Source organism: Hibiscus syriacus, unplaced genomic scaffold (genome assembly GCF_006381635.1).
Source record: "Hibiscus syriacus cultivar Baekdansim isolate YM2019G1 unplaced genomic scaffold, ASM638163v2 tig00112249_pilon, whole genome shotgun sequence".
Classification (NCBI taxonomy): domain Eukaryota; kingdom Viridiplantae; phylum Streptophyta; class Magnoliopsida; order Malvales; family Malvaceae; genus Hibiscus; species Hibiscus syriacus.
Window position 1 is genome coordinate 2,693,840 of NW_024063281.1, and position 22,944 is coordinate 2,716,783.

At 37.5% G+C, this 22,944-nt stretch overlaps 3 protein-coding genes across 3 annotated transcripts; 1 reads left to right on the forward strand and 2 right to left on the reverse strand.

The window, feature by feature from the left end:
• Positions 1–62: 62 nt before the first annotated feature.
• Positions 63–2,826, forward strand: LOC120176644 (cation/H(+) antiporter 18-like). The gene is made up of 7 exons (XM_039183035.1): positions 63–287; positions 384–407; positions 635–796; positions 1,403–1,549; positions 1,873–1,957; positions 2,058–2,294; positions 2,687–2,826. The coding sequence occupies exons 1-7, from the start codon at positions 63–65 to the stop codon at positions 2,824–2,826; spliced, it is 1,020 nt and encodes a 339-aa protein (XP_039038966.1).
• Positions 2,827–4,551: 1,725 nt separating this feature from the next.
• On the reverse strand, positions 4,552–7,388 carry LOC120176645. Its single transcript, XM_039183037.1, has 3 exons — positions 7,271–7,388; positions 5,664–6,323; positions 4,552–5,561 (listed from the first exon to the last, which is right to left on the reverse strand). The coding sequence occupies exons 1-3, from the start codon at positions 7,386–7,388 to the stop codon at positions 4,552–4,554; spliced, it is 1,788 nt and encodes a 595-aa protein (XP_039038968.1).
• A 7,878-nt stretch (positions 7,389–15,266) lies between these two features.
• On the reverse strand, positions 15,267–17,310 carry LOC120176530 (laccase-12-like). Its single transcript, XM_039182953.1, has 3 exons — positions 17,199–17,310; positions 16,967–17,118; positions 15,267–16,882 (listed from the first exon to the last, which is right to left on the reverse strand). The coding sequence occupies exons 1-3, from the start codon at positions 17,298–17,300 to the stop codon at positions 15,415–15,417; spliced, it is 1,722 nt and encodes a 573-aa protein (XP_039038884.1). The 5' UTR covers positions 17,301–17,310; the 3' UTR covers positions 15,267–15,414.
• Between the last annotated feature and the right edge of the window lie 5,634 nt (positions 17,311–22,944).

Below are 22,944 nucleotides of genomic sequence, written 5' to 3' on the forward strand. Positions count from 1 at the left end.
GGATGCAGCTGAAAACCCTCGAATTGCCCCCACCGTGAAAGCCATCGGTTTCCACCCAAGAAATGGATTTAGCTAGAAATCCAAATGCAATGCTGGTGAGGCCCCCAATAGTTTGTGTTTTATTGAACAAGAACCTGCATTACAATTTCATGTTTTGGAAAAACCACCCTTTGGACTACGTCGTTCCTGCCTTCATACTTCAACTCGTCTTGTCTGTCGTCATCTCGCATACCCTCTACTTTGTTCTAAGGCCATTAAGACAGCCTAAGCTTGTCTTTAATATCTTGGTAAGTTGTAGTTTTTTTTTTCCTTTTTATGTTAATTATGTTTATCTGCTTTATCCTTGACATAAGCATGGCGTGATGGATTGCTTTGTTTTGCAGGCTGGAATTATCCTAGAACCTTCGGTTCTCGGACAAGACAAAACATAAATGGAAAAAATGTTTGCACCGAAAGAAATGGCGGTGCTGGGCACTATGTCGAACATGGCGGTTAACTTATTCATCTTCATCTTATGTATCAAAACGGATGGCTCAATGTTAACCAAAGCAGACAAGAACACATGGAAACTGGGTCTGTGTAACTTCATCATTCCAAGTGTGTATTCACTCTTTCTGTAACTTTATGGCTACAGAATTTCCTCCCCGGAATGAGAGGCGGCAACGCCTTTACTTTCCAATTCAGCCTGGTTATGGCGGTGAGTTATTTCGTGGTCTTTACTCATGCGCTGGATGAACTCAACCTCTTGTGTTCGGAATTGGGACAAATGTCGTCGTCCATCACGATGCTCCATCAGGTCATAACCAGCATATTTGTGATAATGGGGGAAGAAAGAAACGGGCCCGTGCAAGTTGAAAGAAGAAGATTCAAGCATTGAGGAGGAAATTTCCGAATTAGAAGGTCTATATCAGACTCTGATAATCTAGCCAGAAGGTCGATATTGTTAAGGGAAGCAAAAAAAAACGCTGGAATTAGGCAAATGTTTGGGAATACAATTTCTAGGCCCAGAAGAGGAAGTGGTGCGAGAGTTAGCTTTGTTGGAAGTTTCGGATGAAGAGTCGTTGGCTTTTTAAAGGAGAACAATAGACACACTTTTGCAGCGTGGAGGCTGAGGAAGGATTTGAGAATTTCGTCATGGATTATTAACCGGGGGGGGTGTCGGAGATGGTGCCTCTTTAAGATTCGTAAAAGGAAGTGTTTGAGGAGAAGGATAAACGAAAGGTCTGGGTCGTTGATAACTTTGATTTCAGAGTTTCAATCGCAGTGGGTTCTGCTGGGGGTTTGGAACAAAGAAAATTTCGTGGTGGATGTCTCAATTTCCATTAAGAGATTTTTTCTATGTCAAAGGAAAGTGGCTCAAACCATATTTGAAGATCTCAATTGTATGTTTTTATGGTTCTAGTGTGTTGCCAAACAAACTGCTTTGTGGATCGAATTGTTTTTCCGAGGAGCTGTTTCAATTTTGTCTCTCCTTTTGTTAGTCTTCCATACTGCAAAGTGCTTGATTAGCTTTGTGTTCTGCTGCACTGTGGAGCATATGGGGGTCTTGGTTTTGATATGAGTTTTTGAGCAATTTCAAGCATTTGAATATTTCATTGGCAGTAGCCTTGTGTTGGTGAAAGTGAAATGGCTAGGGTTCTCAAGGAAACTTAATGCCATGGTGATTCATTTGTTTTAGCGGGACAATAAAGAAATTCTTACTTGCGTTGTGTTTTGGCAAGGATGTGGGGAGATCGGTTCTACAGAATTTGCATTTTTGTTCGCTGTCTTATTACTATGGTTTTCTGGGTCTGGTTTGTGGCTGGTTTAGGTTTCGGTTGAGTTTGCTAAGTTTACTTGGAATTAATCTTTGGGTCTGCTTTTATGTATTAGTGGATTAGAATGATTTCTTGGGGTATTTCACTTTGCTTTGTTCGTGTGGGTGAAAAGGTTTTGATGGGTTTAGCCGTTGCAATCTGTATTTTGGCATTGGTGTCAACTCTTTCGGATGTTCAAAGCGTTGTTTTATTGAAGGAGTTAGTTCAGTTGCAAATGTCCTTAGTGTTGTGTTCTGTCAGGCGTGGCTTCACCTTTTGAATTTCAACTAAGAAATGTCCATGTTGGTGTTGTTCGTGATTGTGCCAAGAGAGGGAGGTGGGTTGCGGAGCAATTAGCAAAGCAAGAATTACTTCAGTCGGTTCTGTTTTACTTGGCGGGAATAGATGTTGCTGTTCGTGTTTCAAGTGTGCTTCTGAGGAGTTTTGTTGGCCAGCAGACCCCTTATTTGTTTGGTTCGATGACCTACGCATCTGCAGGTCTGCTTAAATTTGGATGTTTCAGTGTCAAAGGGTAATTGCAGTTGCTATAGTTGGTATCGGTAGGTGTTCGTTTGCTGTTATGTGGCTTCTACCTGGGTGCACTTTGGTCTGAATGTCATCCTTCGTTGTATCTTGTGGTTCCGTTTTAGCCTACTGGTTGAATGTACTATTTTCATCAATCTAAGTTTAAGAAGGTTTTTAACGAGGCATTCTTTTCGATTAATTTCGTTGACGGCGTTCTCAACCTTCGTTAGAAGACCGATATTACGTCGAATCATCAAGAGTACACCTTAGGGGAAAGCAGTGAAGGAATCATGTGTTGTAGCAGTAATACTCGTGACATTTACAATGGGAGTCCTCACTGATGCTATAGGCTTTCGTTCCTGCAGCTATTATCATGGAATTGGTAATACCAGACGGACCGCCTCTCGGTGACACGATCGTACGCAAATGCGAATCGATTCTCTTTGAGTTTTTCATGCCGTTGTTCTTCGTTCGGATCGGATATTTCACGGATTTGACAACGTAGAGGATTGGAGGGAGCTTTTGGTGTTTGGAATAGTTGTTGGATTAAAATCTATAATTATGGGCACATATTTTTTTTTGGATAAGTAGAATTGCATTTATCCAAAAGAATGCAGCCAAGCTGCTACAAACAAAACAAGCCACTATATCAGACCCCAATCTATACACAATTGCCTATTTACATTATCAATTCTATTCATGGGGCTCCTATACAATTTAATTCTCACAGATTCTTTAACACAACTAACAACAGTATCAACCGAGCGATGCACCCCTCGAAACTGCCTACGATTCCGCTCCTCCCAAATGCAGTAGATAAAACCAGTCCAGGCCAACTTGAGAATATGCACCAGCAAGGATTTGCCTTTAAGATTCAGCAGCAACCATTGCAGAAGATCATTCCATCCAAGAGACGCCTGGTTAAGGCCACACAGAAGCAAGATAGCACACCAAGTTTCATTTGCAAAGGTACACTCAGAGAATATATGATTACGAGTTTCCAGACCAAAACTACACAGACCACAAACACCATCTGAAGCTATACCAAATCTAGCTAATCCGCCATTTGTAGGCAATCTATCCAAGATTGCCATCCATGTAGTCACAGAAAATTTTGGAACATGGCCAGGGAACCATACAAGGCGATGCTAGCAAACCTTTTCACCCCTACTTCGAATCCTATCCCATATCCAGCTGGCTTTGATTTGATCCCAATTACTGTTGGAGCAGAATAAACTCGCAGCTTCATTCCTCATCTTAAGCAACCTAGCTATGATCCAGCTAAAGTGAGCCTTGTATTCAACATTCCAGAAATCAACAGTTCTGAAACAGTAGGCATATAACCAAGCAATCCAGAGAGAACCATCACCTACCAATATTTTTTTGATAAGTAGGAGGCAACAAGCTTTACTCCAGTCAGTCAGACTTCTCAACCCCAAGCCTCCCTCAGATTTCAGGGAGCAAATCTGGTTCTAGCTGACCCGGGCACCTCTAGCTGAGGAATCACTGCCTTTCCAAAAGAATCTCATGCACAATCTTTCCACATCTCTTATGACCCTTTTAGGCAAAATGAGCTACCTACTCCAGTAGCTAAAGACACTAAATAGGACAGATTTGATGAGCTGAAGCCTGCCCCCATAGCTCAGTTTCCTATCAGACCATTTGCCAAGTTTCTCTTTAATCTTAGTCAATAGAGCAGAGCAGTCCTTACAAGAAAGCTTTCTAGTGACTAGAGGTACCCCAAGATACTTAACAGGAAGCATCCCAACTTTAAATCCATTACCAGATTGAATTAGCTGGAGAACAGGGTCAGTTAAGCCACAAGCAAAGAGCTCAGTTTTCTGGGCATTAAGCCTAAGACCAGATAGATCATAGAAAGCCTCTAGAGTACTTAAAACCCCCAACACAGAGTCCAAAGAGCCATGGTAGAACACCAAAAGATCATCAACAAAAAACAGATGTGTAAGAGAAACCCTCTTACATTTAGGGTGATATCTAAAAATTCCCTTTTTTACAGAAGCATCCAACAAATAAGAGAGAACATTCATAACCATGACAAAGAGATAAGGGGATAGTGGGTCTCCCTGCCTAACCCCCTAGCCCCCTTAAAGAAGCCCACAAGACTACCATTCAAGGAAACTGAAAATTGAGATGAAGTAACACAAGCCCTTATCCAACAACAGAATCTCAAAGGCAAACCAATAGCCTCAAGCACAACCATTAGAAAATTTCAATCCACAGAGTCAAATGCCTTTTGCAAGTCAATCTTAATGGCACATCTAGGAGAAAGACTCTTCCTAGAATAACCTTTGACTATTTCCTGAGCTAGTAAGGTATTATCAACAATGTTCCTACCCTTTACAAAAGTAGTCTGACTAGGAGAGATCATACAAGGAAAAATAAGAGACAATCTAGTAGTGATGATTCTAGTGATGGTTTTGTACACTACAGTGCAACAAGAAATGGGCCTGAACTCCTTGGCCATACAAGCATTCAGGGCCTTAGGGACTAAGACTATAGTTGTTGCATTAAATGCAGGCAGTAAGGAAGAGGAAAGAAAGAAGAACCTTATTGCAGCTAAGAAGTCACAACCCACCACATCCCAGGCAGCCTTGAAAAACCAAGAAGAGTACCCATCAAGGCCCGGGCTTTTACCATTGCATTGTCTGAATAAGGCTTCCTTAATTTCCTTGTCCTCCACCTCCTTAGTAAGCATAGCTTCAGCACCATCAGGCAAAGAGAAGTTAAGCAACTCCTTCAGACACTCCATAGGGGGGCTTTTAACCATTGGATCTGCAGTACCAATGAGATTAGTGAAGAAACTCACCAACTCATCATCCATGTCATCAAAAGAGTCCAGGAACTGTCCATTTTGAGTTACTAAAACCTTGATAGTATTTTTCTTTTTATTTGATTCAACTCTTTGATGAAAAAACTTAGTGTTGAGGTCACCTTCTTTCAACCAATGCACCTTAGCCCTCTGTCTATAGAATTCAAATTCTGCAACCTCCAAATCAACCAATTCAGCATGGATCCTCCTCTCCTCCTCAATGTTCCTATGATCAGTATGACTTAGGTTGATCAATTGAATTCTTTCCAAGTTAGCCCTTTTACTAAGTACCCTGTTTGAAAAATCAGAAAACTGCTCCTTGTTGAGATTCTTCAATTTGGGCTTTAGTCTTTTCAGTTTTAGGAATAGCCTTTGCATAGGGTTCCCATCACACTGCACTGTCCAAGACTCTTTGACAATACCCAAAAAATCAGCATTTGAGGATCAGCAGTTGAAAAATTTGAAAGGTTTAGGCCTTCTAGCCAAGGCACCCCTCTGAGTCCAAATCACACCAGGGCAATGATCAGAAACACCGTGTGCCTTAAATTCTACAAACGAATCAGGGTAAACAGACAGCCAAGGATGGTTGACCAAAATTCTGTCCTGTTTACGAGCTAAGAAACCATCATCCTGCCTATTAGACCAGGTGAAAGAAGGGCCTAAGAATGGGTGATACAAGAGGTCCAGGTCCTCCAAACAACCTTGAAAATCCTCCATATCAGGGGAATTATGAACACCCAGAATCTCAAAATCAGAGCTCTCATCAGCTCGAAGGGTAACATTAAAATCCCCTCCAACCACCCATGGAGAGGAACCAACCTCACTATCCAAATCCTTTAGATGATCCCAAAGCCCTCTCCTGGCAACCCTGCTGTTACTGCCATAAACAACAGTGATCAAAGTCCTGTGGCCATTAACAACTCCAACAATAGTTAAAGACTGGTCATTAGCCCTCAAGGTAGAGAATGACCATTGTTTCCTCCACATAACCCATATTCTACCACCCTCAGAATAAGCATAGTTATCTATCATATTCCATTCATCAAAAAAAGCAGAATAGAACTTATCAGCATTGATTCTTCTAATTCTAGTTTCTAAAAGACACACAACATCAGCTCCCAGGTTAATTAATCTGCTCAGAACCTTATGTTGCTTAAGAGGGTTATTAATCCCTCTTACATTCCAAAAGCAAACCAACATCAATTAACAGCAGGGCCAGCTCCAACCCCAACCCCCTCAATCACACTACCTTTGGTTTTATAATTATGGGCACATATTTATAATGTATATTGTTATCATAAAATATGACATAAATTAAGTGATCAATTATTTTATAAGTCATAGAGTAGTAAAAGTATCATGAAAATAAAATTATAGATACTATTAAAGTTGTATTTATAACTTGATGAGAGTTAGAGTTATAAGTATACACAATAATTAATTCTTAAATCAGCTATATAAAAGAGTTATGGTCCGCAAGAAATAGACACTCTCGTATTTACTCTTATCCCATAAGAGAGTTTATACTTAAGAGAATTTTATCTTCTTGGAAGATCACAACCAAAGAAAGATTCAAATATTTCAACCTATTAATTAATTCATGTATGCTTCCGCGTTTAATATTTTATTCTTGATGATTTAACATGATTAGATCATATTAATTTTATATTTATTTATGGATTGATTCTAACAGTAAGTAATCACTATTGTGCGGTGCTTACGAAGGATGGTTACATGTCTCTTGGTTTCCTCCTCAATGAACATAGGAACAACTGATGCCATCTTCCTTGGCCTTATTTTGAGTTTAAAGGGTATTGTTGTAGTAGTTCAATTCCTTCGATGGAAACATCTACAGGTCATATTTTCTTTTTATAGTTTAAATTGATTTCTAAATCTCAAAATTTCGTATCAATCAATCAGTCTGGTGTTGTACAGCTCATAGATGATCATACTTTTTCCTCAAGTGTGATCGGCGTCTTTGCTCTAAATGCCATTATAACCCCCATGCTAGAGCTTATATACAAGCCCATGCTGGAAAATTTAGATTTGCCCGCCGCCGTTAGACTAACCAATAGGTCCCTGGGGTGACTTCCATCGTCGGAGAATTACGAGTCATTACATGCATTCAAGAGGAAGACAATGTCCCCAGCATCATTAGCCTTCTCGCAGCGATGCACCCAGAACGTGTCACTCCCATCTGCGCCTATGTCATCCACCTTATCGCCGTCCCTAGCCATATTGTTCCGACCTTAGCTCCTTACAAGAACCAATTGAGGAAGTTCAACCAGCCGAGTGGCTCCAATAACATCGTTCGAGCTTTCCTCAACTATGCCGATCATTCGCAGGGTCTGGTCCAAATTCAGCCCTTTCGAATGATGTCGCCCTATAAGTACATGCATCAACCCATTTACCGGCTGAGCGAGACGATACATGCGCCTCTTATTATAGTGCCGTTTTTCAATGCCCAACAAGGACACGACACCGACGGTGGCTTGCGGATTTTCAATACCAACATCCAAGCTGTTACGAAGTGCACGGTGGGGCTACTGGTCGACTGAGGGCTAAGAAGCCCTATTAGTTTAACTACCTTATCTTACAACATGGCCGTGATCTTCATCGGCGGGATCGATGACCACGAGGCATTGCCTTTGGCGACTCTCGCTTCACGACAGCCAAACGTTAGAATCACGGTGTTGAAGATTATCATGATAGCAAACAAAATAGGTTGGAGGCTCAAATAGACAGAGAGGGGGACAACACCCTTTTTGGAGACTTCAAGGCTATGAACGTCGACAATGGTCGTGTCACTTGTCTTGAGGTGGTTGCACATGACATTGAGGATGTGATGAAAGCATTTTGGTCTTTATCAAATACCTATGACCTTGTCGTTGTGGGAAAACGACATACCATACCGGAACTACAAGCAATGTTGGGTTGGACACAGTATCCGGAACTTGGGGCTAGTGTTACAACAACATCAAGGTGGTGCAAGCCAACGGGGATCCCACCGGTGTAGTTAAATTTCTTGTTTAGTAGGAGATACATTATATTTTATCTTTGGATAAATTAGATGGTAGGGCCCTAAACTATTGGATTTTGAGCAAACTAGTCTCTCTCGTAAAAATGAGCAATTTAAAACCTTCTTTTATTTGATTTAATTATTAGTATTCGATTTATTAATTAATTAATTTAGATCGGATATTACAAAAAATTATTATAAAAACTATCTTCTTATTTAATATTTAAACTATTGATATTGTTTATGAGCATAAATAAATGGAAAAAGTTTTTTTTGTATTTGATTTATTCAATAAACATGCCTAAAATCATGTTGAAGTTTGATTTGATTATTTAACTTGATATGTAAATATAAAGAAACTGTTCATTTTGTTTATACTATTGGTTTTTGAGCAAACTAGTCTCTCTCTTGTAAACTGAGTAATTTAAAACTCTTTTTTATTTGGTTTAATTATTAATACCTGATTTATTAGTTGATTGATTCGAATAAGATATTATAAAAAATTTATTATTGGGTGACACTCTTCATCAAGATTTAAATTATTGATTTTGTTTAAAAGATTTAACGTCTCGTTCTGTTAAATCAAGTGAGAGTCGATAAATACATTGTATTGAATTTTAGGGTTATATGTACAAATGGTCCCCTGATTATAGGGTGTTGCTTTATTAAGTCTATCGACTATTAAAAGTTACAAAATAGTCCTTTGACTATAGAGTGTTGCTTTGTTGAGTCCCTTGACTATTAAAAGTTACAAAATGATCACTTGATTATTCATTATGTTCCAAACTCACCATTTTCTGTTAAAAAATTGAAGGTATTCTTAGATAAACGTTAACCTACTGACTGTGATATGATAAAATCTGACCCCCAGAATCTCAAATGACTATCATATCTCAGTCATCATGTTAACGTCCAGCTTAAACAATCACCAATTTTTTAACAGAAAATGACGAGTCTGAAACATAATGAATAGTTTAGTAATTATTTTTGTAACTTTTAACAGTTGATGGACTAAATAAAGTAACATTCCATAGTTAGAAGATTATTTTATAATTTTTAATAGTTAAGGAACTTAATAAAACAATATCATATAATCGAGAGACCATATGTATATTTTATCCTTAATTTTAATGCAAAGTTGTTATACCCAAATTGACTAATCCTTGAATTTTTTTAACAAAGGGGTTAAAAAACATCAAACAGCAGCTGCATCGACCCCAGAGGAGTCCAACTGAAGAATCGGCAGAATACATGCAGGGGGGTCGTGAAACTCATGTGCTTCAACACCACCAACGTCAACCATCTTCGCCAGCTTATCAACTGCCTGGTTCGCATCTCTTCCTATATGACGAATTTCCTCGATACAATCTCTCTCCAATAGAGCAGCAATCCGATCATAAAGCGTGAAAGAAACCCCTGCACCTCGCTTCTGATCAAGAACTCGAGATGTTTCTAGGCTATCGATTTCCAATGAAATAATGAAAACAGGGGTTGAATATTAAACTATTTAAAAAAATATAAAGATTTTTTTAAGTATTTAAAATCGAAATTCAACATGAACCAAACGACCTTAGTAATTAAGGGATTGGCGTTCATTGTTAAATAGTTGAAAGTCTTTGTACATGTTGAAATGTCAAAGCTTGGAAAATTGGTTCAAGTTAGGCACCTAATATTGCAATGTCAAAATTAGGTGCAACAATGTCAAAATTAGGTGCAATAATGTTTGAAAATTAAATGGGTAAATTATAAACTTTAGTTACTAAACTTTAGGGTATTTATAAGATTAGTCCTTAAGTTTCAACTATAAATACCCTAGCTCATTTAGCTTCAAAACCATCCCAAAGCATTCTAGCTTTCTTCCAATACTAGAGAGAATTTAGAGAGTTTCTTGAGAGTTGTTTTCTCCTTTTTATCTAGAGAGAATTATCATTGTTTTCTCCTTGGTAGATTGAGAGAGAGGTTGTAATTCCTATTTTCTCATAGTGAAATTCTTCTACCGTTGCCCGTGGTTTTTACCCTATTTTTTTAGGGGTTTTCCACATAAATTTTGTGTCTCTTTTATCTTCAATTTTATTTTCTCAAATTATCAGTTGCAATTTTGCTCTATACGATAGCCGTCTTCCGCAACAATTGGTATCAGAGCTAGATTAGAGTGTGTAATATCTGCTTATTGTCTTTGTGGTTGCCACCAAAAGGTGGACCCTCCAACATAAGAAAGTAAGAAGTTATTACCCATTCTTTGAATGTTCCAGAGAACTATTCACGATAGTGAAATAGTGGGAGCTATCCGTAAACGGAGCAATGGCAACAAAATTTGATATTGAAAAGTTCAATGGGAGAAATTTCTCATTGTGGAAATTGAAGATGAAGGCCATCCTGAGGAAAGACGGTTGTCTAGCAGCTATCAGCGAAAGGCCAGTAGATTTCACAGACGACAACAAATGGATCGAAATGGACGGAAATGCTATGGCAAACTTTCATCTAGCATTAGCAGATGAAGTATTGTCAAGTATCGAGGAGAAGAAGACAGCTAAGGAGATATGGGATCATCTCACCAAACTGTACGAGGCACATCGCTGCACAATAAAATTTTCCTTAAGAGAAAATTGTACACTCTCCGTATGCCAGAATCTACTTCAGTGACGGAGCACTTAAATACACTGAACACTTTATTTTTCTCAGCTTACATCCTTAAGCTGTAAAATAGGAGAACAAGAACGTGCTGAACTTCTACTTCAAAGTCTACCGGATTCATATGATCAACTCATCATCAACTTGACAAACAGTAATGTCACCAGTCTAGTCTTCGATGACGTTGCAGCTGCTGTTCTACAAGAAGAAAATCGGCACAAGAACAAGGAAGATAGACAAGTAAATCTGCAACAAGCAGAAGCGTTGACAACAATGACAACGATGAGAGGGAGATCAACAGAACGTGGCCAAAGCAGCAGTCACAAACATGGTAGATCGAAGTCGAGAAGCAAGAAGAATTTAAAGTGTTACAAATGTGGAAAGAAGGGTCACTTGAAGAAGGATTATTGGAGTCTAAATAAAAACTCCAATCCACAAGGCAATACCGCAAACACTTCAGATGATGGAGATGCTCTATGCTGTGAAGCGTCAACCACCGTGGAAGGAAGAAAACGATTTGCAGATATATGGCTCATTGATTCGGGAGCAACATATCACATGACCTCAAGAAGAGAATGGTTCCATCATTATGAACCTGTCTCAGGAGGATCTGTGTATAGTTGCAATGATCATGCCTTACAGATCGTTGGCGTGGGAACCATCAAATTGAAGATGTATGATGGAATAATTAAAGTTGTTCGAGATGTGCGGCACGTGAAAGGTCTGAAGAAAAATTTATTATCCTACGGATTATTGGATAATAATGCTAGCAAGATTGAAACACGGAAAGGAATCATGAAGGTGTTCCGTGGAGCGCTTGTGGTGCTAAAAGGCGAAAAGATAGCAGCAAACTTGTACATACTGAAGGGAGAGACTTTACTAGAAGCAGAAGCCTCTGTTGCCTCATATAGTTCAGATTCGGCAATGCTATGGCATTAGAAACTTGGACACATGTCATAACAAGGAATGAAAGTCCTTGTGGAGCAAAAGCTACTTCCAGGCTTAACAAAGGTATCACTTTCTTTGTGTGAGCATTGCATAACAAGTAAGCAGCACCGGTTGAAATTCAACACATCAAATTCTAGAGGCAAAAGTGTTCTAGAATTGGTTTACTCTGACGTATGGCAAGCACCAGTAACGTCCCTAGGTGGAGCAAAATACTTTGTCTCATTTATTGATGAGTACTCCAGGAGATGTTGGGTGCACCCTATTAAGAAGAAGTCAGACGTGTTTTCAACTTTCAAAAACTTCAAAGCGCGGGTGGAACTTGATTCTGGAAATAAGATCAAGTGTTTCAGAACAGATAATGGAGGAGAATACACAAGCGAAGAATTTGATGACTTTTGCAGGAAAAAAGGCATCAAAAGACAATTCACAGTGGCAAACACTCCTCAACAAAATGGAGTGGCAGAGCAGATGAACAGAACCTTGTTACAAAGAACAAGAGCAATGTTGAGGGACGCAGGCCTAGGAAAATCATTCTGGGCAGAAGCAGTCAATACCGCCTGTTATTTGGTGAATCGAGCTCCATCAACTGCAATAGAGCTGAAGACACCAATGGAGATGTGGACTGGTAAACCAGTTGATTATTCAAACCTCCATATATTTGGAAGTATTGTGTACGTGATGTACAACGCCCAAGAAATTTCAAAGTTGAATCCAAAATCCAGGAAATGCAAATTCTTGGGGTATGCTGATGGTGTAAAGGGGTATCGCTTGTGGGATCCCACTGCCCACAAAGTGATAATCAGCAGAGATGTTATCTTTGTAGAAGATAAACTACAAAGAAAAGAAGATGATGATAGCGCTGAAAAGTCAGAGACTACGTAGATACATGTGGAAAAGGAGGTTGAACAAGGAGATTATTCTGAAGCATAACCAACACATGATGAACAAGAACCAGAGAGTTATAAAACTCCAACAACTCGTCAATCAGATCGTGTGAGAAGACGTCCCAATTGGCACTCAAATTATGTTATAGAAGGTAATATTGCATACTGCCTTTTAACAGAGGACGGTGAGCCATCAACATACCAGGAGGCAATAAACAGCTCAGATGCTTCACTGTGGATGATGGCGATGCAAGAAGAAATCGAAGCCCTTCATAAAAATAATACATGGGACCTTGTGCCACTACCACAAGGAAGGAAGCCAATTGGTAACAAATGGGTTTTCAAAATCAAGCGAAATGGTGACGATCAAGTTGAAAGGTATCGTGCAAGACTGGTGGTCAAAGGATATGCTCAAAAAGAAGGTATTGATTTCAATGAAATATTTTCTCTTGTGGTTCGACTGACAACAGTTCGTGTAGTTTTGGCAATGTGTGCTACATTGAACTTACATCTAGAGCAGCTAGATGTTAAAACAACTTTTCTTCATGGAAATCTTGAAGAAGAAATTTATATGCTCCAGCTTGAGGTTTTGAAGAAAAAGAAAAGAAGAACTTGGTTTGCAGGTTGAACAAATCTATGTACGGTCTAAAGTAGGCGCCGAGGTGTTGGTATAAGAGATTTGATTCTTTCATTATGTGCCTTGGATACAACAGACTTAATGCAGACCCTTGTGCTTATTTCAAGAGGTCTGGTGATAACGATTTTGTTATTTTGCTGTTGTATGTGGATGACATGTTGGTTGCAGGACCCAACAAAGATCATATTGAAGAATTGAAGGCACAACTGGCTAGGGAATTTGAAATGAAGGACTTGGGATCAGCAAACAAGATTCTAGGGATGCAAATTCACCGAGACAGAAGTAATAGGAAGATTTGGCTTTCAAAAAAGAATTACTTGAAGAAGATCTTGTCACGATTCAACATGCAAGATTGTAAGCCAATTTCTACCCCTCTTCCTATTAACTTCAAATTATCCTCCAGTATGAGTCCTAGCAGTGAAGAAGAGAGGATGGAGATGTCTCGAGTACCGTATGCATCAACAGTGGGAAGTTTGATGTTCGCTATGATATGCACAAGACCAGACATTGCACAAGCAGTGGGAGTGGTTAGTCGGTACATGGCGAATCCAGGCAAAGAGCATTGGAATACAGTAAAGAGGATCCTGAGATACATCAAAGAGACCTCAAATGTTGCATTATGTTATGGAAGATCAAACTTACTAATCAATGGGTATGTAGATTCTGACTATGCAGGGGATTTGGATAAAAGCAAATCTACTACAGGATATGTGTTCAAAGTTGCTGGTGGAGCTGTAAGCTAGGTTTCAAAATTGCAGTCAGTTGTGGCTACATCCACAACAGAGGCAGAATATGTAGCAGCTACATAAGCCAGTAAAGAAGTAATTTGGTTGAAGATGCTATTGGAGGAGCTTGGGCACAATCAAGAGTATGTCTCTCTGTTTTGTGACAGTCAAAGCGCCTTGCATCTAGCAAGGAATTCAGCATTTCATTCAAGGACTAAGCACATACGAGTTCAGTACCATTTCATTCGTGAAAAGGTGGAAGAAGGAACGGTAGATATACAGAAGATCCATACCAAAGACAACATAGCAGATTTCATGACGAAGGCGATCAACGCTGATAAATTTACCTGGTGTCGATCCTCTTGTGGCCTGTCAGAGACGTAAGCAACATGATGGTACAAGGTAGAAAGAATGGTGTGAAGATATGATTGTTCCAATCAAATCTTCAAGTGGGATATTGTTGAAATGTCAAAGCTTGGAAAATTGGTTCAAGTTAGGCACCTAATATTGCAATGTCAAAATTAGGTGCAACAATGTCAAAATTAGGTGAAATAATGTTTGAAAATTAAATGGGTAAATTATAAACTTTAGTCACTAAACTTTAGGGTATTTATAAGATTAGTCCTTAAGTTTCAACTATAAATACCCTAGCTCATTTAGCTTCAAAACCATCCCAAAGCATTCTAGCTTTCTTCCAATACTAGAGAGAATTTAGAGAGTTTCTTGAGAGTTGTTTTCTCCTTTTTATCTAGAGAGAATTATCATTGTTTTCTCCTTGGTAGATCGAGAGAGGTTGTAATTCCTATTTTCTCATAGTGAAATTATTCTACCGTTGCCCGTGGTTTTTACCCTATTTTTTTTTAGGGGTTTTCCACGTAAATTTTGTGTCTCTTTTATCTTCATTTTTATTTTCTCAAATTATCAGTTGCGATTTTGCTCTATCCGATAGCCGTCTTCCGCAACAGTACAAATATTATATATTCACCCTAAATTAAAAAAAAAAAAACTCAAAACTCAAAACTAAAAAGACAACTTCTAATTAGTCTAATATTTAAACTTACAATTGCTTAAATTGTAATTGGACCAAAAATTTGAGAACATAGTCTTATTATTCTTTTGTTTGACCCCTACTTGATTAAATATTTACTAATTTTTTATATTTTTAAAATTTAAATATTTATTTATACATTAACTAAAATACTATTAAACCAAAATTATATCGAATATATAAATTTTAACCAGGAACCCACCGTCCCTGCAGAGCAATGAAGTATGATGACTAGAACTAGTTCCCATTCTCTAGAAAAATAACAATGATTTTTGTTCTGCTAAGAAAATGACAATGAAAATAAATGATTACAAGTAAATTATTGGACTCAGAGTTTCGATTATTGTTATGTTTCTCTGGTGATGAATCCTCTAGCATATAGGCAAATCCGGCGGCGGTGCTTGGAGTGTCTGTAGTTCGCCGACTCCGTTCTCCACAAGGAAAGCCATGGCTAAGCCCCATGTGATATGAACATCCAAGTGACAGTGCATTATCCACACACCTGGATTATCAGCAACGAATCTAATGACTGCCCATCCATTCACCGGCACTGCAGCAGTGTTCCGGAGTGGTGGATCGACGAGATTGAATTTCGAAGTATCGGTTTTGGGATCAAAGTTTCCGAAGCCTTCCGCGATGATGTAGAAATCATATCCGTGGAGATGAATGGGGTGGTTCTCGGGTGTGACGATGCTTGTGTCTTGTAACACAATTTGTACACTTGACCCATACTTAAGTTTGTAGAGCTTGGTTCCTGGAACCGGTTGGTATAGCGATTGGCTTACGTTTCCGGTGTAATCAAATTGCAACGGTGGGGTTCCGGGGAAATCTGTGGTGAATACTCCTGGAATGCCTTGTTGGTATGCTTGCAACAGAGAGAACGTTTGTGGGAACACGAATGAGACATTGTTCATGCTGGCAGTGAAACGAGTACCATTAGGTCCTTGACAACGACTCGAAGGGAAATTTGGTGGGCAGCTGTTGAGTCCGAGACCAACTGTGAAGAAGAGATTCTCGTCGATATCGGTCGGGACTTCGGCTTTTCGGAGACTCCGAAAACTTTGACTGAACGTTGTGACGGTGTTGGTGTCATTGTAGGCAGGTAGAGAAGGCATGATTGGTTTGGGTGCATTGATGCCTTTTTTGGCAGGGCAAGGTGCTGATTTGTATTCAAGAATGGCAGTGGTGGTAGTGTTGTCAAAGGCTGCGTTTTGTGCGCTGTGGTATGCTCGAGCAGCCATATAGTATCGAGCTGGTAGCTGGTCACCTTTGATCAGAACATCGGTGGTTTGGCCGGGGCCTAACATGATGACCGAAGTGGTGAAGGGCTTAGTGTAGGAGGCATCAGCACCGACAACCGTGAGTTTATGGTTGGCAACGGTGAAGAAAAGGGGTTGGTTCAGGGCGGCATTGATCACTCTGAGGAGGTTTGTTTCGCCGATGTCGATAGGAACTATCGTAGTATCTTGGGAGGAGCAATTGTAGAGATCACCAGGTTGACCATTGATGGTATACGCATCCGAGACATTCGGAGTCGCCCCCGTCCTCGTTGCTTCCCTCACAACATCGATGGGGTCCGCATTCCACCATTCACCGAGCACGATTGCGGTTTCCCTCATAGGCTTAGGGAAAGGGTAAGGTTGGCCTTGTGCGGGAAGGATTATGAGAGCTCCATAAACAGTGGCCCTAAGCCATGAGCTATGAGCATGCCACCACAACGTTCCTTCTTGTCCTTGAATAGTGAACCTGTAGGTGTAACTCCCTCCTGGTCTGATCGGACACTGAGTTACGAATTCCGGTCCGTCGGCCCATCCGGTCCTCATTTGCCGAATACCATGCCTGTATACAAAACGGAAGTGGTTATGATAATTCAAAATGCATCCATGATCCATGCATGCATGCAAGAATGTAGTAGTTAAATACCAGTGAATGGTGGCATTGTATCGGGCTTTGTTGACAACTAGGACTTCGAGGGTGTCACCATTCCTAACCTCCAGAGTAGGTCCAGGCAACATGCCATTCACAGTGATGCTGTTCTGAGTCCTGCACAGCCTCTTCACCGGTGTTTCTTGAATCTGTTTCACTCATAATAAACTGTCATTTTTTCTTTCACAAGAAATAGAAACAACAAAAACAATAATAAAACAACACATACGACAAATTTATGGCTTTGAACTTGTGGATGTGCTAGGGACAATACTGCAGAACAAACGATAAGGAAGACGATGGAAAAGCAGTGATTTTTAGAAGTCTCCATAGATATAAAGCTTCTGCCTTTTGTTTCAATGGCAGAAGTTAGAGAATGTGTGTGTTATATAGGGGAGACTAATGAGGAGAGTTGGTTCGAGGTTGGAGGGGGTTAGGTATTTTTGATTCAGCAATTTGCATGCAAAACAAAGCATGGGTTCAATTCAACCCTGCCGTAGGAGTTGTTGCACCCACTGGTGTATTAAACATGCAATGAGTTTTCTTCAATTGCTTAGCTTGTTTCACAAGGGTCTCCATCTTTATTATCACATCTTGTAGGCCAAACCATGAAAGTGATGCTAAGACCTTTTTTAATTTGAAAGAAGGAGATACTAATTAACATGTGAAATCACCTGGTATAATTTTCTCCAAAAGCAACCTAATTAAATCACTCTTGCCTATAAATTTCAATAATTTTATAAGTTTTGTTAACCAACTTTATATATGAAATGAATAAAGTCAAGAAAATGTATTCTCAAAAAAGAATTATATTCAATTTAACTCTAAAGTTGATATCTCTTTAAAAAAAATACAGACATTTTCTTTAGAAAAGTGAAAACTATAAAGATTAACACCTTTATAAAGGTTTAAAAATCTTTTATTTCCTCTAAAATTAATCCAAAATTTAATTAGAAATTAGACTATGACCTATTTTGATATGATTTAACATAATTTTCAATTTTCACATAATTTTTTTATCAAAATAAAAAATAATAAAATATAAAATATTAATTTATTCAATTTAATATATATCATAATATTAAAATAAGTTTAAAATAAATAATTATAATTTTAGTTCCTTATGTATTATTTTTTACGTCTATTTTTATCAAAACCAAATTAATAAATATATAAATACATTAAAATAAATATTTTCGTAATTAACTTGGTAATGCATAACAGATTCTTTTTTAATAATAGGGTTAATGCCAACGTACATCCCCAATTTTTCACACCATAATTTAAGGGTAATTTTTTAAAAAAATTTATTTTGGGGATTAAATTGAAATTTAAATTAAATTCAAGGACTAAAGTGATTTTTTAATTAAATTTGGATCAAATTCAGAAAATAGCATAAAATAGAGGACCTATGGCACAATTTTATCATTCTCCAAATATGTTAGGTTTAAAAGCTTTCCAAACTAAACTTTCCATTTCTAGAAAGTCCAAATCTCTCTCTGTATCTCTCTCTATCTCTCATACATTTTTTTTGCAACTTTGATTCAAGAAACTTTAAACTCTGTTTTGCCTCTAATTGAAGCTCCGCTTTCGACACTTTCCATATCATCACGATCCTTGCGTTGTCCTGAGTTCATCAGTGTTCATTTTGTCACTGTTGCCATCGACGTGTGGAGAGGTGAGGAAGAACGATTTTCTAACGTTTCGAAATCGATCTCTCCGCCGTTCACCATTGTGAACCGAGCTTGATAAGTGTCTCAAAACTCCTTAAAATAATTTTATTTTTTTTACAAAAACATTATAATATAAAAACATTAATAAAATAAAATATGTATAAAATCAGATGTTAGCTCGTAACAAGAATTTATTATAGAAATATGTCATTCAGACCGTATTGTACCATTTTAGATCTGTGCTTTTCTATTTCGATTCATATCATTGCAAAATTGTACTTTTTTTTTCCGAAATCAGATCATTTCAAATCCATACTTTTCTTATTCATATCAGACATTTGCCTACTGTATTATCATGAGAAACAAAAGGTACGTGAGTCATATAACAAGTGAGGGCTCCATATGCAGTCAAAACTGTCAAAACAGATTGTACCAAGTCACTCCACCTCGTGCACTACTAAGATATGCCGAGTCAAATCACGAGTGACCCATCTATGGTGCCATATCATAAAATGCACATATAGTGCCAGACAGATCGCACTGGATCACTCCACCTAGCGCACCACTAGGGTACACGAGTCAGACCACTAGTGATCCGTCTTGGTGCCATTGTACCACTAACCCTTAGGCACAAATCGACCCGAATCAGATCAGCCCAATCGAACCTGAACGAACCATATCAAATTGGTCTAATTGAACTTGACCAAATCAGTCCAGTCGATCCGTTGACCGTTGATTGTTGTTGTTGTTGACCGTTGACCAGTGTTGACTTTTTTCGAAAACCTTTTTCTTGACATTTTTCGATGTCTTGTGTCCAATTTTACAGTGTGTTTTGTCAAATTTTGACCAGAAAGCCCCAAAATAAGCCCGTAAATCTAAAATGCTTAGTATTTTTGGCATTTTACATGATTATTTGGGTTTTGATCATCAAATTGATTTGGAAAAATATTTTTAAGAAGATACTCGTATTTCTCCTAATCAAGGGCCGACTAGATTCGACACTTCCCGTCCAGTAGATTCGTACGGTCCACGTACTTCAAGTGCTACACATAGCTTTCAGAAAATTGTTTATGTACAATTTATTATTTATTATATGGGGGTTTTGATACAGTTCTTCCGATTCGTAGAATCTAACATTATCGTTGGTTGTGATAGGCAGACCCAACAATAGGCCACCCTACTATCTCAGACTAGTACATGTGTCTTCCTAATGGTGTTAAAGTATTATTTTTAATTATCTATTTGAACTGTTTTGGAATTATGATGATATTAAATATTTTAATTTCATGATATTTGATTTTCCTATGTATTGGCTTGATATTTGATTTGCTTATGTGTCTTCCATGGAATATTTTCATGTTTTAATGAATTAAACTACAATAATGCATATTTATTGGTATTGGGGTATTATTAGAGGAAGTATCTTAGGCTTAGTCTATGACTTATAAGACCTTACATCAGGCTCCTCTGTTTGTGCACAGGGTAAGTCTTTACTGCAGGTCCTTATGCTGTAAGTATAAAGTCCTTACCGGGTGTATAGGTGAGTGTATGGTTCAGGGAAACCTACACATTATGGTGTTTGGATGGGGTAGTGTTCATGTTTTAAAAGCATGTTTTATAAATTAATTTTTGTCAAAATATTTATCTGAATGTTTTTATACACTGCAATGAGCATACTGGAATTTTTAGCTCATTCTTTAATTTGACTTTTAGATATTATCAGACAGTAGGCTAGTAGATTTGGCATGAGGATAGACTCTTCTCCTTTTTGTACCAATTGTATATTTATCTATGTCTTTTCTGTTATATTTTAGTAACACGAGTTTTTAATATTGTCTTTATATATCTGTATTATCAGTATTTTGTCATGAACATGTTTTTATATTCTAAATACGATATGTGACCGCCTAAATTCGGTCGTAACATCTAGACCGAATTTAGGGGTTACAAATTTATTACTCAAAATTTTAAATTAATATTTAAAATTTTAAATAAAATTTATTAGACTAATAGTATCGTATCAATCATTTTATTCTTCTAACGTAACATCATTTGAAGAGTTAAATGTTATTGTCTGAATCAAATCTAAAACATATTTAAAATACATGTATATTTATTGCACGAATAATTTAAATTTAACAGTTAAAAAAAACACCATCATTAAATTTTATAAGGTTGCTCTATCACCAGATTCAAGCTAATATTTAATGTGCAAGGTAATGACTAATGGCTAAATTGACAAAAAGACCTATATTTTGAGGATTTAATTAGGATGGTTTGAAGTTTGAAGATTAATTTAAAATATATGTTATAGTTTAGGAAAATCTTATTGTAATTCACCCTCAATAGTGATTTTGATGGAGCCTAACTATTGTTTTTTTCCTAACAACTTGTGTGGTGGGATGGGAATACTAGAACCGGTGTTATTAATTTTTTTTTATTAATCTGGGTAAGTAGAATGTAGTATTATTCAAAGATAACTCTCAATCATTTGAAATTGACACTCACGCTCTTAGAATTCTTGGTGATCGAACCCGAGATTATTGTAATTCACCCTCAATAGTGATTTTGATGGAGCCTAACTATTGTTTTTTTCTTAACAACTTGTGTGGTGGGATGGGAATACTAGAACCGGTTGTTATTAATTTTTTTTTTATTAATCTGGGTAAGTAGAATGTAGTATTTATTCAAAGATAACTCTCAATCATTTGAAATTGAACACTCACGCTCTTAGAATTCTTGGTGATCGAACCCGAGATTTCAAGTAATAACAACAATTCTTTTACCACAGAGATCGTTTGGTTCGTGGTTGTTATTAAATGTTGAATTAGGTAAATTGACATTAAAAGATACTTGGGAGGAAGTGTTGCGTAAGAAATGTGCTTATATTATCATTGCAATGTACGTAATGTGTCATGTTTGATGAACTAAAAATCAAAGGTTTTACTTGTCTTCCCGTTTGCTTATGTTTGATTCAAACTTATCTTAAATTATGCTCAAATCTAATGTTTCAAACCCTATTTCTTCTTAGGTACTTGCAAATTTTGTGACATTTATTTGGGTGAAACCCCTAGATATACACATCATAGGTATACAAAATAATTGAGAAGAACTAATTAGAATGAATTTTCTTTATGATTTGAGTTAATTGTATATACGTCTTTAAATTACTCTTAAATTTTTAAATATTTTAATTTTATCCTCATGTTGCAATTTTTATTCTAAATTGATCCTTGATCTTTTGAGTATTCTAATAATATCCACAAAACGATTCAAAAGTTTGGGTATAAATTTGGAACACTCAAAGTTTGGGGACTAATATAGGATGAGAGTCATAGTTTAGGGATGAAGTTGAAATGCTCAAAAGTTTAGGGGCCGATTTAGAACAGGAGTCAAAGTTTGAGGATGAAAATGAAGTATTTAAAAGTTAGAGGATCAATTTATAATGAGGACTAAAAAAGCTCTTGGGAATTGTGTATGTGTTGGCAGTGGCGGATGTATGTATCGTTCAGGGTGGGTACGTGCCCCCCTTAGAATCAGAATTTTATTTGTGCTCGTTCCATGGAAATTTTCTTTTTATTAATACATATATTTTTTGATCCATAAGGGAAATATTAAAAGAGAAAAACAAGACGGGACGAGGAGTTGGTTAAATGAATGGTAAGAAAGGTCGGCCAAAACCATTGTCTTGTATTGACTTGAGAATAGATGGGCGAACGACAAATGTTGTAGGAAAGGAACACTACACAAAGTTGGCAAGTGTTTGTTGCTGTCTTTTCATTATCTTAATCACATAATTAAGCAAAAAGCACAGTCGTTATAGGTAATGAAAACGAAGAATATAAAATTGATGGATGGATTGAACTCCTCAAACCTGCCTGATTTCTTTGCCTTTTTTTTCCTGCGGTAGGTTGTTAGAGGGTTTGAATCCATCATTTTTCAGACATATTCTATAAGAAAATGTAATCTCGACTGTAAAAAGGAAATCAATACTTGGGAATTTGATCATTGAATGGTTCAATATCCATGGTAATTTTTTAGAATTTTAATCCACATGAATTGAAAAAGAAAGTTGAATATTTATTTACACAGATTGAGCAACCCCAAACTCATGCTACCAGAGCCATGGCATCATCCACTCACCAGTTCAATTATGGAAGAATCAAACAAAATCAATGCAATTCAAGAGGATCGATTAAAACATACTCATATTTACACGCTCAGATCGAGTATACAAAAGTATTCTTGTTATTATAGTAAGATGCCTTGTATGAATGAAAGAATTATACTATATTGCCTAAC

Coding starts and splice junctions, on each gene's coding strand:
- LOC120176644 (XM_039183035.1), top strand. CDS start 63: ATGGATTTAGCTAGAAATCCAAATGCAATGCTGGTGAGGCCCCCAATA. Junction 408..634: donor GAATTATCCTAGAACCTTCG/GTTCTCGGACAA, acceptor TTATGGCTACAG/AATTTCCTCCCCGGAATGAG. Junction 1,550..1,872: donor TGGAGCATATGGGGGTCTTG/GTTTTGATATGA, acceptor TTTATGTATTAG/TGGATTAGAATGATTTCTTG.
- LOC120176530 (XM_039182953.1), bottom strand. CDS start 17,300: ATGGAGACTTCTAAAAATCACTGCTTTTCCATCGTCTTCCTTATCGTT. Junction 17,119..17,198: donor TTCAAAGCCATAAATTTGTC/GTATGTGTTGTT, acceptor TGAGTGAAACAG/ATTCAAGAAACACCGGTGAA. Junction 16,883..16,966: donor TACAATGCCACCATTCACTG/GTATTTAACTAC, acceptor TTTTGTATACAG/GCATGGTATTCGGCAAATGA.
- LOC120176645 (XM_039183037.1), bottom strand. CDS start 7,388: ATGGCTAGGGACGGCGATAAGGTGGATGACATAGGCGCAGATGGGAGT. Junction 6,324..7,270: donor TGTCTTCCTCTTGAATGCAT/GTAATGACTCGT, acceptor GGAATGTAAGAG/GGATTAATAACCCTCTTAAG. Junction 5,562..5,663: donor TGTTTCTGATCATTGCCCTG/GTGTGATTTGGA, acceptor GTATTGTCAAAG/AGTCTTGGACAGTGCAGTGT.